The sequence below is a fragment of the Odontomachus brunneus genome, unplaced genomic scaffold (assembly GCF_010583005.1).
Source record: "Odontomachus brunneus isolate Ranch 3 - 2012 unplaced genomic scaffold, Obru_v1 Obru_scaffold_403, whole genome shotgun sequence".
Lineage (NCBI taxonomy): Eukaryota > Metazoa > Arthropoda > Insecta > Hymenoptera > Formicidae > Odontomachus > Odontomachus brunneus.
In genome coordinates this window covers 25,663-43,858 of record NW_022639853.1, presented here as the reverse complement: position 1 = coordinate 43,858, position 18,196 = coordinate 25,663, and the positions used below count along the sequence as shown (strand labels likewise).

The window sequence follows — 18,196 nt, the reverse complement described above, 5'->3', positions numbered from 1 at the left end:
TCTCTCTCTCTCTCTCTCTCTCTCTCTCTCTCTCTCTCTCTCTCTCTCTCTCTCTCTCTCGCGCGCGCGCGAAATTATATATTATTCTATCAAATTATATAAAAATATTCTACGAAAGATGTAATATTACATAAAGGTAATTATTAGAATAAATCCATTTCATAATATTTTTTATTCTAAATGAGAACTGCTTTGGAAAGTGTTATACTGCCAAGTGTACTCTTTCCGAATTGGCCAAATCTTTCTTTAACTTGTTATTAACGAGTTTTAACTTGTGATTAAAATATATGTGGCAGAACTTCTCGGGTGAAAATCGCATTAAACTTTGCATATTTCATCACGATCTGTGTGTTCTCCCGTAACATAACTATTGTTCAGCAAGCGTGTGTGTTATTTCCTAAAAATATCTAGCGTTTATTGATTAACATTGATAACGAATAAAAATATTAACGATGGATTGCATTACTATTTTAAAGTAAGAAGAAGACTTTGTCATATATTTTAAAATAAAAATGAATTTTTATACGAATAATGTAATTGAGTTCTTCACGTAATTAAGATATAACGGTATGCATGTGTATGTGTATTTCTGTGTATATGTATGTGTATGTGTATGTGTATTTCTAATTTATATGTATAAGTTAAACTAGTCACTACGACACATATTTAAGGTTGTCATAAATAACGTCATGTATCGGTAAGTATATTTTTCACTTATCTATACACGTAAAAAGACGAAATATATAAAAGTGTGCACTTACGTAAAGAGCGTTAAATATAATAAATTATAATATTGAGATAATTGCAACTCTACTATATTAGCACGCCGAGTATTGTAACATGACATTAGTTTATCAGACGACTGTAAGCGTGATTACACAATGACATGTTGAAATCGCGCCATCACGATGTTAATGACAGACGATAACGAGGAATAATTATACGTTGTCTGTCAGCATATATGAGTGTATTTAAATATGCAATTTAACACATCAATGACAAGATTCGATTTCTAGGACGTTAATTACAAGCTGAGCTACGGCTATAACTTTTTCCGGCAATTCCGTCAGTTCTTGCCATCAAGATCTCAATTTTAGGTTTTCACGCTGTAAAATTACGATTATGTCAACATAAGCTGAAGCTGCTGTCTTTTCTGCTTCCTGCGAGAGTTCACAAAAAACCTCTTGTTTGTGAAGAGTTATGACCTTAACACTTAAGAATACTTAAGAACACTCAAGATGAAAACTCAACTGAAAGCTAGCGGATTTGGAAGCATATACTTGTTGTCAATGTTGCCACTGTAAACAAAATGTACTGCTTGGGGAGGTAGAGGGGTAAGAGCTCATCTTGTCATTCTAGGACTTCCTTATATCTGGATATTTCTGATATAGGATATCTAATGATTCCATGTACTTATTTCGTATACGTATAGATTTATTTAAACGTTGTAGATTGTTACATACATGAATAATTTATTTTATTTTATACGCTTGTATTCAATGCGGGCAAATTTTTATATATCTAACGTATCCTCCAAACGTCGTGTTTTATAAACGTGAGCGATGTATCTTGCTGACAACCTCGGAGTTCTAACAAGACGCGTGTCATTGAAGTTAACTTGGAAAAGTCCGTATTTTCGCCTGCAAAAATACAAACATCATGATTGCTTGTTATCGTATAAATATAAATTTAACATTCAGTCATAAAAGAAAAATTCAAATAATAATCCCATAATGATTTTACTTATAACCATATTGCCATTGGAAATTGTCCAGCAGCGACCATAACAAGTAACCTCGTATGTCTACGCCTTTCTGTATTGCTTTTAATACTTCAGTGAGGTGTCCCTGCAAGTACGCTATCTTAACCTTGTCCTCCAAACCGGATTCGGGAAAGCCATTCTCAGTAATGTAAATCGTAGGATGATAATCCTCGTTCAAGCGTTGTATTGCCTTGGCAAATACCCACGGTGCATTCTAACAGAAATTTTAAGTCCATAAAGTAGAGTTCGTTAAAATGTGAAAAGCATATTTGTCGTTAGGAAGTTAATCCTTTGAATACTGATACATCTGTACGAGTTCGCTATGAACGCTATGGTCCGTTCCTAAGGGCTTTCGCTGGTACATTTTTAATGCTTTTGTATGCTCGCTCTCTTAGCTTGTTAATAACAATTCCAGTCATAAACTTCCCCGAGTCGAAATTTTGATCCTACTTTCAACCTCAATATTCCATTTGAAGCCTATTTAATACTTTAAAGCCCATATCTATCTCTTTTGTTTCTATTTAACTTACTAACCTACAAAGCAACACTTCAATTTCAATATGTATTAAATATGCATTGATCTTTCAGAATATACAGATGTTAGAAAGTTCAAGAAAAAAAAAGGGCTAAAATTTCGCTCCAGGTTGTTACTTTAAATTTAGAAACTATTTGTAATTTAAACTAATTTATTTCTATTCTACTTGATATCATTATAGTCAAAATGACAATATTGTCAATTTTACCGAGTTCTGACCCGATATAAAAATTTTTATGCATAATTATATATCAAATTTGTTCATACATAATTATATATAATTATATATAATCATATAAAATTATATATAATTATATAAAATTACACAAAATCATATAAAATTATATAAAATACATAGTTATATATAATATGTACAATTATATATAATTGTTTGCGTAATTATGTAAAATTATATATGAAATTATATGTAAGTAACATGTATTAACATATATAGACAAATTTCATACATAATTATATATAATAATGTAAAATTATATATAATTTTCTATAATTTTACATAATTATGTATACAAAATTTTTCATTGGGGACTACACAGCCATTTTTCTCAAAGGATAAAAAATACATTTATCTGTATATTTCTGCATCTATTTAAATTTTACCAAGCGTTTATCACAAAATAATTAAAAAAGTTTGGAATAATTCCAATTTTGCTAAACAGCATAATAGAAATGTATGAAATAACAGAATTATTCCAATGAGAAATCCCTCCAAACTAATAATTATAATAATATATAACAGTAACCATCCAAATTAGATATACTATAAAAAATATTTTATAATAAATCTAATTGTTTATGTTGAAATCTATCTAATCTCTGGATAGCAATTGTTTTGTTAAATTTACAATATATATTAATTTAACATATTGTCGTTCATATTGTCTTGTGTTGTTTTTACAATTCTGCGTTCAATTCATATTCATCTTTTCTAAGTGTTAAAGTAACAAAATTTATATATAAGTATGCAAATTCTTGGTGACACGTTTTTTATGTAAAACAAGTAAGTAGATATGTACAAAAAAGTTGTATTATTGTGCCAATATATTTGTCTTGTTGTTAAATTAACAGAAAAATTTGATAAATTAGAACAAATGAAATGTTTTAAATTTAATACAAGATTTTTGCAGTGTATTAAAAAGAGATACATAGAAAAAAAAAAGTAGATTTCTACCTGAGGACGGACCTCTTCTGACGTGTTTGCGCCCACATCATGGACGTAAGATACATCGGTAATTCCACTGGTGTTTATTATTTCCGCTTTCATTATTTCGTACGTATAATAATTTATCCCAAGGAAATCCGCTGAGCCGCGCACGTTGCGAATCTGTTCTTTCGTGAAGCTCGGTAGACGCGACCTGGCGAATCCTTGAACGCGACTGTAGTTAGCTATACGTTTCTTCATGATGAGCAAATAGTCACCGTCGCTGCTGAATATCGGATTGAGAAAACCACTGATAAACCACTTATAGTCGGCTTCCACTGCAATCACATCTTCCTGTGACGAGGAGTCATTTGGTAAGGCCCACTCACAGTTCACAGAGTAACCTACTTTACCTAAATGGCCAGCCGTAAATACAATTATTTAGGTGCTCGTGATGTTCTCGAAGCAGAGTTAGAAAGTAACATGTTACTTGTAACACTTACAAGTAACACCGTTAGAAGTACTTTTTCTAGTAATAACTTGGTAACGAAGTTATTTTTTCTCATTAGTAATGATAATGGCAAAACAACTATATTTTATGAGTAATGGCAACAAATATAATTGTTACTTTCGTTGTTACTAGATAAATGCACGTGGAATAGATGACAACAAAATATAAAAGGGAGGTTTTTAAAATTTAATGAAAAAGATATTATATAGAGATTATAACGACTTATTACTTTTTCAGTAAAAATAATGCTAACAACTTGGTAATAACTTTGGAAATGACTAACAGTATATACAGAAAAATACGTACTGCATTCAACTAAATGTGGTACGCAAATAAAACGCATTCAAAATAATCATAAATTTGCTTCAAGTATTCTATAAGTTTATAGTATGCCCGCGAATCTGTTATAAGTTCATCACAGGCATCAAATTTATTATATAATAATTATATCAAGATATGTTCCGAATCCTAGCAAGCTTAGCAGTTCAATTAAGAATATTAAATTAAAACGGATATTCGCCGTTTGCTTACTACATAAATTTAAACAAAAACTTTTACTTCAATAAAATATTTTTGTAAAAAGAATAAATTCTTCCTTTCAGTACATATAATAACCTTCTCCCTTGAATATATCTTCCTTGAATATATATGAGCTTTATAATATAATGAATTTCTCAAAAATATGTCATAAGTATATCTATTATAAAGTATAATTTATTATAAAGAAAATTATTTTATTAAAGATAATAATTACCTAAAAAAATGTAAACTAACGAATCATTCTTTAGCAGTAGAATAAAATTTTTCTTTATAACAAATGTATTCCCAATGAAACATTTTTTATATATAATTATATATAATTATATATTATTATGTATCAAATTTGTCTATTCATGTTCATACATTCTACTTATATATAATTAACTTATATATATATATATATATATAATTATATATAATTATATATTATTATGTATCAAATTTGTCTATTCATGTTCATACATTCTACTTATATATAATTAACTTATATATATATATATATATATAATTATATATAATTATATATTATTATGTATCAAATTTGTCTATTCATGTTCATACATTCTACTTATATATAATTAACTTATATATATATATATATATATAATTATATATAATTATATATTATTATGTATCAAATTTGTCTATTCATGTTCATACATTCTACTTATATATAATTAACTTATATATATATATATATATAATTATATATAATTATGTATAATAAATTCATATATAATTTTACATAATTACGCATAAATTTATATGTAATTATACATATTGTTATACATAATTGTGTATAATTATATATAATTGTGTATAATTTTATATGATTATATATAATTATACATAATTATGTATGGACAAATTTCATACAAAATTTTGCATGAAAAATTTTTCATTGGGTTATCTCCTTTAATGAATAAAAAGTAGGGGTAGCAAGTTACTTTTTCAATGATTGCCGAGTAACGGTAACGAGTTATTCTTCTAAAATAATTTTCTTAATATTGTCTCTGAGTCAACATACACCATAGTTCGCTCACAAATAGTAAATAGAAATTTTTGTTTACAACTCACCGTTCTGAATGGGACGAAATTCACGATCGTATAAGTGGTACACTCTCGCATGAGCAAGCATGGCATGATGCCCACACAAGTAATCCGCGATTCCCGGCAAGTTTAAGCGCGGTATGAATTCGAAACTGTAACCACCGTAGCAGAGATTATTTGGCTCATGAATGGTCGTCCAGAATTTCACCTGTGCAATATTCATCGTCAAGATTTTAATTCATCGCGTTAAAACTGCTATTTAACTTGGAAGACGTGGAAGACGAAGAAAACAAATTGATTTGTCATATTCGTCATATTTGTCATATTCGTAATTTATGAAATTCTCCACTTTAATATTCTATTTACAAATTATTTATTTTAATATTCTATTTACAAATTTAATATATATTTACAAATAATTTAATGTGTAGTAAATCAGATCAAAGTTTGCTTAATGATTAATTTCATCAGTCAATTATATTATTTACAATTACGTATATGATGATTGATTAATCTTGATTATTGATTTGTTGATTATTTCAGTCAAATAATACTGCAACCGATTAATGCTTAGCAGTGCGTATGACTTTATTTTTTCATGCTATCACCTCATGAGGAAAAAAATTGATTGAATAAATTAACGTGATAATCAATGAACCATACGCATTTTATTTATGAAATGTCCACACATGAAAAGAGTAACGATAATATCCGTCCCTTCTTGTGTCCCTATAATAATCTGCCTACTCCAACCGCGATTTGATCTGCGATTCTCTGTTTCAAATTTTCTCTGTATCAGAAATGATTCAGCTAACAGATTAATAATGTATAAGGCTCTTAGATAAATAATCAAAAAGTAAAATTGGGTTAATGAAGATCTAAAACACTGATTTTATATTAAACTATATTAATGACATTATAAACTATATACAATAGTTATAACATCGAAACGTTTGTTATAATTATTCCGTATTGTTTATAATACTGCTATTGATGCGTTTCACGCCAACGTTTTGAATTCTCGTCTACTATTGTGTTTAAATTAATAATCATTATGATGAAAATATTACACTTAGAAAATAGTTAATTTCTCTAACTTATAATTATAGTTACTTTTTATATCAAACATATTTTTTTATTATTTTAACACGAAAATGGTATTAGTATCGTGCATATAAGGTTATTACCCCTAACGTTAAAGCAGAATTTAATTAAAAGGATGGTTTTCTTGGCCACAGTTTTTTTTAATAATTATATAATAATTAAATTCCATTTTAATAATTATTTCTTAATGTGATTATGGTTACAAATAACGAAAAACCATATTTTCCTTAGTGTACAAGTTTATACAGTTGTAACATATACAAAACATAACATGTACAACAGATGTGTCGCAGTAATGAGTATCATACACAAATATTCAATCAATATAAAGACATACCTTGTTGCCAAAAGTAGAGAATACAAATTTAGCATATTGCTCAAACCAATCGACAAATAATGGATTAGTTAGGCCACCCATTTTCTGCATATCATTCGGCAAATCCCAATGAAATAATGTGACCATTGGTATCATTCCATTCGCCAATATCTCATCGATTACATTCTTATAAAATCGCACACCTTCCTTACTGATATGATTCGTAAAGCCGCTGGGTAAAATTCTTGTCCATGAGAAGGAGAGCTTAAACATTTGGGTCTGTGGCGGATATGTTATTATGAAAATAAAGATACCCAATTAACGTAAATTTGATTAATTGTCCAAATTTAATAGACGATAATTAACACTTTCCAGTTTTCCAATAAATCAATACGAGATCATATCGCTTGTACTTCAGCTGTGCTTTGTTAAAATAATATTTAGAACTTTAACGGCGACCAGTGTTAAGCATTAATCGATTAAAATTTTGTTTTATTAAAATAATAGGCACACAAATAATTAAAGTGAATTAGTCGTCATATATGTAATTACAAATAATTTAATGGATTGATAAAATTAATTATTAGTCAATGTGTAGTAAATCAGATCAAAGTTTGATTAATGATTAATTTCATCAATCGATTATAGTATTTACAATTACGTATATGATGATTGATTAATCTTGATTATTGATTTGTTGATTATTTCAGTCAAATAATATTGCAAGCGACTAATGTCTAGCAGTGCGACTTTATTCTGTCATGCTATCACCTCATGAGAAAAAAAATTTATTGAATAAATTAACGTGATAATGAATGAACCATACGCGTTTTAATTGAAGAAAATAGATTCTCTTGGCCCATATTAATAGTTATTACTTGAATCTTGTCTCAAATGAGATACTTAGATTTTAATTCAGAGCTAGATAAAATATTGATAATCAATACTTACACCAATACTTCTCGCCAGACGTAGGTCCTCTTTGTACTTGTGGTAGAAATCATTTGCTACATCCATCTTACTCTCGTCCTCTATCAATTTCGAATCTGCATGAGTCATGTAATCCCATACGGACAGTCCTCTACCTGCAATTCATTTTCAGCTTATAACTTTGAGAATCGTATACATTTTTACAGAATGTGAAATAATGTGTTATTTTTACTTTTCCGTCACCAATACTTTTTTTCAGTAACAACTTATTTTTTTTTATTCGTAAACAATAATGTAGTTGCATTTCTTGGGTAATGGAAACGAACGAATAGAATGGAATGAATAATCATTACTTTTATCGTTTACTTTGCGTATGCAGAATATATCTACACGGAATGAGCAGTGGCGAGTTATAAAGAAAAAGTCTTTTCAGCTTGGTAAAGAAAGTCAAGGAAATTACAACGGTTCGTTATTTCTTGCTGAATGAGAAATTATAACATTAATTTAATATTATGGTTACAATCGGTATTTACTGAGTTGTAAAGCCGTCAGCGTTACAAGTTACATTTTTTCAGTAACAACTGAATAACGGCATTATTTCTTATTTTATTCTTTATTAATAACGACAACGCAATTTCATGTTTCGCGTAACAAATGTAATCGCTTTAGGGTTATTTGAAATATGCAGAATATATCTACAAACTGAGAACAGCAGCAAAAGATAATTGTAAAAAATCTTCAAAATTCGACGAAGAAAATAACATAAAAATCTATACGAGTTGTTTCTTCTTGAAAAGCGAATTACTTTTTAACATTTTTATATCGATTTTCCTAGCAAAGGTATATTTTATATTAAGATGATTATAGAAGTTTTTGGAGCACTGAGTCCAAAATTTGCTATTAAAATATAAGTTCGAAATAGCGGATTCAAAATTGCGGCAGTGAAAAGCTTAAATATTGATATATAAAATATGAACTTGGATTTAAATTTTTTCTAAATACTAATTACAAATAGAATATAAAAATTTAAATTTAAGGTAATAGACTTCAAATAGTGACTACAAGGAACTTTTGAACACATTTTTGACTATAGATCAAAATTTAATGTTTCATATATTGTTAATTGTCGATATATTTATGCAATTACATAAATTTTAAGGCAACAGTCTTATTTGTAAACAAAACGCGATCCTCTCTTCTATAAATTCTTACGAGACGGAAAAACATCTGAGAAGACGTTGCCAATATGTTATATAAAACTTGAATTTTTTGAAAAGTTTAAATAAACATATATTATCAAAGATATTAAATTTAAAAGTATACTAATTTTTAACATATAGGCATCTTCCTCTTTAGATTAAGTCAAAGTAAAAATCCATAGGAAACTATTTATCTTAAAGTTCTAATTTTTTTCATAAGTAGAAGACATATATTTCGCAGGTATATATGAAAAGGTTAAAAGTAACTTTCCCAACTGTGCATTTTTATAAAAACATGAGGAATATATTTCGTGTGTGTCAATAATATAATTGAAGAATATAAAAATATGTCTTTGATAAGAAGTGGAAGAAATTCATTTTTGCTTAGGAAATTCCATATCTTCCTCTTATCTTCATTGTATATCTTACCGTTCGCATCCCATGCACCCTCGTACTGAGGCGCAGAGGTCGAAACGCCGAATAGAAAATCCTTTGGAAAGACGTTGTTATCGGAGGAATCCTTCACCGCCTTATCAGATATTCTTTGAGCTTCCACGCTCGAACGAAGCATGTATGGGACTATTCCCAGTATTAAAATCGCCGTAAATTTTATATATTCCATCGCGATATACGTGCGTCCTACAAGAAAAATAATGTTACGGTTATCATCTAGCGAGCGCGACTATGCCATAGTGAGATTTTATTTTGTAACGTTTTTGACACGGTATACTTAATATTCATCGAACATTGCGTTATCTAATTCAAAGTAAAAAAGTCTTCACAAATATATGAATGTTTTTAGACAAGGGGTTTCGCGCATTTTCATATAAGACCAATGAACTCATTGAACTTTCAAATAATGACCCTCGGCTTGCAAAATATCTTACCGTGGAAATTTCCATTATACATGTTACAACATACTTTTGCATGTGCTAGTAATGCATAATGACTGCATATAGATAATCTGCAACGCCGAATTGATTTGATTGCCATTATAGACATTCCGCGGTCAGAATATACCATGAAATTCGTCTGCTTTATACTAATCGGAAATTCCTCCCAAAGAAGCAAATTTGGGCGAACACGAATATATCTTTGCGCTGCGTGCAAGTGATTTGGAAGAGATAGTACAAAATATAAATATTTTATCTTATTTGTAGGGAATATAAACAATGAATCTAGCATTTAAATGCGATTTTAAAATGAAATATGGGCAAATATTGTAATGATTGCTTCGCTTTATCTATCTATCCTTCTAAGTGATAAGGCTTAACTCAATAATAACTTTTCTCTTACTTAATGTTTATATTTGTCAAGGATGGTACAATCAACAGAACATTGCGAGAGAGTGTGTCTGTCCTGCCGCTTTTGGCCTTCTTTTAAAGGATTTCCAAGCGACACCTATTACAATATAGATAGTTTCCTTCTTCTCATAATTAATAACTCCGATAAAAATATATGTTAGCGGTCCATAATTAGTGTGGAAATAAGTAAAATTTATTACATTTGGATTATTGTCGCGTACGCGATGCACATATCTTGTAATAAATGTATTTATGTCATCAATAAGTTTTTCCTCAACAGGAATATCAGTGAATTTTAACATAATGAGTTAGCGTGTAAGAGTCAAGATATTTATATTAATATATACAAACTTTTAGTATTTTGACTCATACAAACTTTGAAACACCTGTATATGCTCACTGCAATAATGATCCGAATAATACGTTCTGCAATGCTGCAAATTAATCTGTCTATGACAAATAGAGCACAATTTTGCAAAAATAATCATCTGTTCTTCATACGGCTTTAGTTTTCGTGGAATTCATTTTTTAATTGCGCTTAGAAATTGTTGTCTTAACTGGATCCAATTAGTTAAACTTACACGTAAAAAAATGACTTAGAAATAGCATCTAAATCTCACTAGATATTTCGAACTTTATTGTCACTGCTAAAAATTAGCTGTAGAAGGTAAAGTACATTTGATACGAAGTACGACTTTGATAGCTAAAATTAGTAGCATAAATAACTAAGATCAGTTAGCTGTGCTTTCTATCTGGTTATACTACATATAGACAATACAAAACGATTGTTATATCAATCGATGCAATGGTCTAGTGGCTAGAGCGATTGGCTCACAAACCAAAGGTCTTAGATTTCGAGCCCATCAGTGTTTAAATGTTTTTTTAGATACGATATAGTATTAAATGAAATGGTAAATTAGGCAACATCAGAATATACATAAACACGACAGCTTGTATTTAAAAAAAGCAATAAACTATTAGTCAGGAGTGTGAATATGATTTTAGTATTAATGTGCGATGTAACTAATATTTTTTGTTTCAGCGATTAACTTCAAAGAGCTAATAAATTGAGGTTCGGTAGCAACGATATTAGCTGTCCCTATTTCAAAGACACATTTAAGCTGCCGCATTTTCGCTATATTTTAGCTCCTTCGGCTAATCTTTTTTCTGCGTGTAAAACACAATCTCGGCTAATTTCATTATCTCGTAAAAATCAGTTTATATATTCGTAGATGTTGTGGGCGATGCAACAATCTGTGTTCACGGCAATAAGAGTACATATATGTATATGAAATGTGTAATAATTTGTAGTATAATTGTTAAAATTCATTTCGTCGCCGCATATATAGTTCTACTCGACGAGTAAAAAATGGACTAACGGATTCTAGTGTATTTCCAGTTTTTAATATTTTAAATAATTGCACAATTTTTTATTTTAATAGCAAAACATTTTCAATATCTTCTTTGAAAAATTTTTCTTTAACACTCTTCAGTCACTGTGGCTATATTGGATTGATGATGTCAAAAATGAAGGAACCGTGTCCATAAAAACTGTGTTCTACAAACCGCTAAAGAAAAAGGTATATCATTAAAATAATATTTACAATTTGTTCTGCATACTTATAAAATGCTTCGTATACTTTTTTTACCGAAATAACTAATATATAACCGCTAAATGAATGTAACAAATCGCCTTGCTTTGATACAAAGTCAGCTGTGTGTAATTTCGTACCAAATATGACCGAATAACACCTTTTACGTATTAAATATTACAATAAGCATAGTATCTAGAGCATTTCCACACTTCTACCACTGCATCACATGTAATGTGCACGCACTCATGTACACTTGCGAAAAAATATGATAAGAAAACTACTGAGAACAGTAGTATTTTTGTCGATTAGCGAAAATACTGCTGTATTAACAATTGAAAATTTATATTAAACCTATTTATAAAATTAATGAATAGGTTTTCCATAGTTTTCCAGTAGTATTGTAATACATATACAGTAGTATTCCAATATTTTTCAATAGTGTAACAGTTAACAGTTACTTTAACAGTTTTCCTATATTGTTCTCAGTAGTTTTCTCTTATGATTTTTTTTCTGTAAGGGTACACATATTCAGTAATAAAAGCAGGACAGAACATGCCTGTTGTAAAATATGTTTTATTTTTATCTATAGTATTTTATCTATATTTATTGTACTTGTTACTGTTTTTAAAGAGTACTGTTAATAATAAACGAATACTCTACATCCATAGAGTACCCTAAAAATGGGCATTTTAATGTAATTTTACTATGGAAGAAACAGTTTAAATATATGGTTTTTGAAAATACGGCGCATATATACAAGGTGTCCAACAACTGGTAGAACACTCGTTAGGGGTAGGTAGGGGGTGAAATTTGGAACTGAAAGTTTCTCTTCCATTTTATCAATTAAATCCCTTAGTGCCCTGAGCGCTCAGGGACGTAGAACGCTATGGACTCCTCAGAGGCCCTACTTGTCTGTTTTTCTCCCCTTTTTGTACACACACACTAAAATCATTCACGATTCTCAATCACCGACATGCAGAAAACATTTAAGTTACCCGCGGACAAGCAGGGCCCCTAAGAAGTCCACGGCGTTCTACAGCCTTGAGCGCTCCTTCGGGACGTTAAGGGATTGGCAGAATTAATTAATTAATATCTCATTAACTAATTGTTGGATCCAAAAATGGAAGAGGAACTTTCAGTTCCAAATTGCACCCTCTACCTACCTCTAACGGTTGTTCTACCAGTTATGGGACACCCTATATATCTACTCTTGTCTATGTTATATAGCACAGATCACATAATATAAAAGATCCATCGGATTATATAAGGTGGATTTTCAGGTTAGATTTTTGCACACCGAGGTATATAATTATATATGAACTGGGAATAGAGAAATTAAGGATAGGGTGGGGTATAAAGGCGAAAAGGTACGAAGAAAAGATTTTGAATAGTACTGAGGAAAGTTTAATAAAAAAGTGTTAGAGAGAAAAGAGGAAGGAAAATGGGAAGATTTATATGGGAGAGAAAGGAAAAGATATTATAACAGAGAAATGGGTGGGGTTTAGAGAAGGTAGAAGAAGGAAGGAAGGAGAATTGGAATATAGAAGAAGAGATTATGAAAAGGGAAATACAAAAACAATGGATGGAAAATAGGATTTTGGAGGCCAGATATAACAAGAGATATAAAGAGATAAGAAAAGGGAGGAATATAGTTACTTAAAAAAGAGCAGTTTAGAGAGATAAGATGAGGTCAGGAGAGGAGGTAAGAGCGCTTGTTAAGCTAAGATATGGTAATATGGAGTAAAAGAATAAATATTGGTTAGGGGAGGGAGATAGTAAATGTATAATGTGCGGCAAGGATCAGGATGATATTAGACATTACATGTATACTTGTGAGGTAGGAAGGAGATGGTTTAAGGAAATAGACAGGATGGGAGAAAGGGGAAGGGAGAGGATAGGGAATGATGAATTAGATGCAATTAAAGAAAAAGTTTTAAAAAAAAATGGAAAGAGAGAGAGGGAGAAAAAATAAAGGGAAAAAGATAAATTGTAAAGACATGTATATGTATATAAATGGTATATAAATGGTATAAATACATGGTAATATAAGAATGCGATAAAGAGTGGGAATATTATAATATATGTATAAATAATAGAGAAAGTAGAGAAAACAAATTAAATCTAGTTAAGAATGGCGACAGTTTATGTTAAGGGAAAAGAGGTATTATAGGAAAGAGACAATACCAATGGCTGTGATAGGGCTGTGATAGGGCTGTGATAGGGCATGTGAAAAAAAAATGTATAATTTTAGGTTTATGTATAGGAATAGGTTAAAGATAGGTGTGGTAAGCGAAAGAGAATAGAGATAAGTTTTATAGTTTTATAATAAAAAATGTTATGGATGGATGGATGGATGAGTGGATAAGTACAAAAAAATGTTTATAAGTTTCTGTAAACCAAGTCCCCTTCTTGGCTATTGTAGCTGAATGGTAATAAACTATAAAAGATCTATCGTTCATTTCATAGAAGGAGAAGGGCACGTACTAGGTGGCGGCGAGACGCTTTGCATTCGGGATCTGCGTATCTTTTCGTTCCGGAGAGAGAAAAATATCGTGAGCGCGATTTCCTCCTAGGCCGGGACTCGAATCTAGGTTCTTTCGCTTGCCGGGCGACTGCCCTAAACCACTGAGTTATCTGACGCTCCACGCTCACGACACTCTCCTCTCCTTAGATAACGCTCAGAGATGCCATTCGGAAGCGACATCACTGGCACGATCCCGAGCGCACAGCGACTACAGAGAGGAACAATGTTACTGTACCAAGTGGTACAGCTGTCAGTCTCTCAAAGTCAAAGATTGCTATCCTTTAAGACCTGCTGTCCATGTATGCCCGTCTCCACCGTCGCCCCTCCTCATCCGGTGCAAATAATAAAAATAAGCTCCAGGGTCGACATCAATTTTTTGGCAAACATGGCAAATGTTTTCATGAAAGAAATTATTATAATTATCATTATATAAAATGTTTGTCGGATTAATTTGTAGCACTTTAGACAAATAACTTATAGTGAAATATTTTGTTTAATGTATGATATTAATTTAAAAATGAAGTGTAGGACGTGTAGCTTCTTGTCGCTTTCGATCGTCATCTCTGAACGTTATCTAAAGAGAGGAGAGTGTCGTGAGCGTGGAGCGTGAGATAGCTCAGTGGTTTAGAGCAGTCGCCCAGCAAGCGAAAGATCCGGGTTCGAATCCCGGCCCAGTAACAAACTGCGCTTTCGATATTTTCCTCTCTCTGGAACGAAAAGAAAACGACGCAGGTCCCGAACACACGGCGGCGTCTCGCCGCCGCCATTACGCCCTTCTCCTTCTATGGTGGAACCCCCCTCGGCGTGTTGCAAAACGTGTTCAAGCACTTCGGGGACTGCCAAAAAATTGGTATCGATTCCCCGGGGCTTTTTCTATAATTTGCACCGGATGAGGAGGGGCAACGGTGGAGGTGAACATTATACATTGATAATGTAATGAATAATATAATAAAAATAATATAGTTGTTTGTCCACAGCAGATTTATACTAGCCGTTTATAATTCAAATCTGTACTTAGATGACTATAGAGACGACATTAAGAAGTTCTCTGGCTACAGTTAATATTGACAAACTGATTTGGGTATTCGAAAATGTAACGAACTACGAATAACCGTTATTGAATGAAATATTGACGTGCTAGTTTGCAATAAATGTTAAATCAGTCCTATTATAAATCTGCTGTGGACAAGCAATTATATTATTTTTATTGCATTATCCATGTATGCCCGTCTCCATCATTGCCCCTCCTCATCCGGTGCAAATTATAGAATTTACTGTAAATAGGCGCACATGGGATACTTATAAATTTTTGTTACATGTAACTTGTGTATCAAGAAAAAAATATTTTTATTCACGTTCGCTTCACGCGACGCGAACGAATTTACGACCCGGGTCGTATAAGGCGACAGCAATACTACCATCCGCGCGGCTAACAGTCATCTCGCCATTCGAGCCCTAACGCTTATCAAGGTCAACGCGACTATATCCTCTGAAAAAGGGTTCTCTTCCGAGCGCGGAAGCGCTAGCTTGAGCTACCAGTCTCAATCGGAGTCTGAAACAGCAACCGAGGCCTCAGACACTCGAAGGCGAGTCTTTTCAGCTCCCTCCTCGTAAATTCTCGTAAATTGCTTGGACTTCACACCATCCTACCGCTGGATAGCGGGTTTTAAAATTTTAAAATACTCATGAATAGTTCTACTATCAAAAATGTCTCAATGTCTCATTACCAAAAATTTGAGAAACGTAAACATAACCCCAAACTCCATTACTTATTACCCCTAATTACCTCAAACTTCATAACACCATGGTCCGAAACTCCATCATTCCAAACCTTACAGTCCCATAACTAGTATTTGCTCTTATCTAGATAAAATTATATAGATGATTAACTAGATGCAATTTTAATGTCATCTTATCTTTATCTAGATAATAAAAATTTGAATTATCTTTATCTGCATCTTAGATAAAAAAATTATCTTTACTAAATTATCTAAGATAACATTCGTATAATTTGGTTTATGTTGCTTAAAATATGCAAGTTATACTGAAATATTTGTGTTTATGTGGTACACATTTGTAGAAAGACTTCTGGGAATAAAATTACACAATTATGGCTCTCGCAGTCAGCGCTATATGCGACGCGTAACGTCCAATGAACGTATAGCTTTTTTGGAATAGCAATATTTTCATTGGATATCACGTGTTGCAGATCGCGTTGCTCGTCGTGCCGGTTTGCGAGAACCAATAGCCGCACGTTGCTATGAGAAGATGCACGGAAACGCGCGCGATGCGTGCAAGTGCAGTCTATTGTTTGCGACACGCGCGTATCTTCTAATGCCGAGTGCTGCACGCGTAAACGTTTGTTGCCGTGTGATTCCGCTTGCACTTGCATGCGCTTATGGATGTTATATGACATTAGTGCGCGGCAGAAACACCTTGTGTAAACAAGTCCAAAGTGAACTAAATTTTGGTAAAAGTTACCCTTAAATGTGTATATACTGAATATAAGTTCAACAACTGCGTAATAGAGTGTGGTTATAATTTGGACTGGACAACGGATTTACAGACCCAGGACACTTTTGAAAGAGAGAAAGAGAGAGTGTGTGGTTATTGTAAATAAAAAGAAACGAAAAAATATTTTTTTCCATAACTATTATTACATAAATAGTCTTAATAATAAAATTATCTGAAAATTATCTAGATGAATCATTCTATAAACTTATCTTTTATTTAGGTGAAATTAAAACAAAATCATCTCTATCTTATCTAAGATGGATTTTACAACTTCTCATCTCATCTTTATCTAGATAATTTTAAAATCATCTAAGCACAACACTGCCCATAACTCCTAAATCTGATTATCCACAAGTTAAAAACCCCATAACCCTAAATTCCATAACTCCAAACTTCATAACCCCATAACGAAGTTAGCTAATGGAGTTTGGAATTATTTTTTGAGGTTAGGTTTACTTTTTCAAATTTTTGGCAGTGAGACATTACAGTAAAACTATTCACGAGTATTTTAAAAAAAAGTTTTATCAAAATCGATGCAGATTTGTGATGTAGACAGAATTTTGTCCACCAAATGTGCTTTTTGGCACACTGTGCGACATGACACACACATATCAGCATCTAGCGAAACGAGCCGGCCGCTCACCTCGGGTCGTTCAAAACAACCGTAAATATTGAAAAATGTATGTTAAGGTAATTAACATACATATAATTAATAAATTACAATTTTAAGACTCCTGGATAGTCAGCGCAGCCATATTGGTTGATGACATCAGAAGCGAGAAATTGCATATGAATTTTGCGCCCGAATCATTGCAAAATAAAAAGATATGTTAACAAAGTAACACTTGCAATCGAACCTACACACTCGTAAAATGCTCCTACATACTCGTAAATGCGGATAGTGTTTATTTCCCGAAATAACCTTTACAACATTGCTAAATATACTTGTGAAAATCGGCTTATTTTGACAGGAAATCAACTGTGAGACTCGGTGCGGAATATGATAGAATAAGTACTATTATAGTTAAAATATTACAAAAAATACAGTATCCGGAGTATTTTGACACTTCCGCAATTGTGTTATGTGTGATATATAAGCACTACAGTCAGTAATAACTGTGATTCGGACGGAAAAATTTAAGTAGCTGTT

At 31.6% G+C, this 18,196-nt stretch overlaps 1 protein-coding gene across 5 annotated transcripts; it reads right to left on the bottom strand.

Annotated features, from left to right (window-relative positions):
• Positions 1-1,438: 1,438 nt before the first annotated feature.
• Positions 1,439-10,481, bottom strand: LOC116853642 (myrosinase 1-like). Of its 5 annotated transcripts, none has more exons than XM_032834783.1 (8): positions 10,406-10,481; positions 9,539-9,748; positions 7,932-8,065; positions 7,002-7,259; positions 5,588-5,768; positions 3,490-3,872; positions 1,744-1,976; positions 1,439-1,640 (listed from the first exon to the last, which is right to left on the bottom strand). In XM_032834783.1, exons 2-8 carry the CDS (start codon positions 9,729-9,731, stop codon positions 1,514-1,516), a joined length of 1,509 nt encoding a protein of 502 aa, XP_032690674.1. In that variant the 5' UTR covers positions 9,732-9,748; positions 10,406-10,481; the 3' UTR covers positions 1,439-1,513. The 5 variants fall into 5 exon arrangements, with proteins under 5 accessions (XP_032690674.1, XP_032690671.1, XP_032690673.1 ...); XM_032834780.1 differs by having other exon boundaries at positions 9,997-10,444; XM_032834782.1 differs by having other exon boundaries at positions 3,502-3,872; positions 9,997-10,444.
• Positions 10,482-18,196: the final 7,715 nt, after the last annotated feature.

Bases quoted from the DNA above. Each gene is read 5' to 3' on its own strand.
- LOC116853642 (XM_032834780.1), bottom strand. From the start codon at position 10,294: ATGCTAGATTCATTGTTTATATTCCCTACAAATAAGATAAAATATTTA. The intron at 1,977-3,489 runs GTAGAAATCTAC...AATTTCTGTTAG, and splicing joins CAGAAGAGGTCCGTCCTCAG to AATGCACCGTGGGTATTTGC. The intron at 1,641-1,743 runs GTAAAATCATTA...GTATTTTTGCAG, and splicing joins CAATGGCAATATGGTTATAA to GCGAAAATACGGACTTTTCC.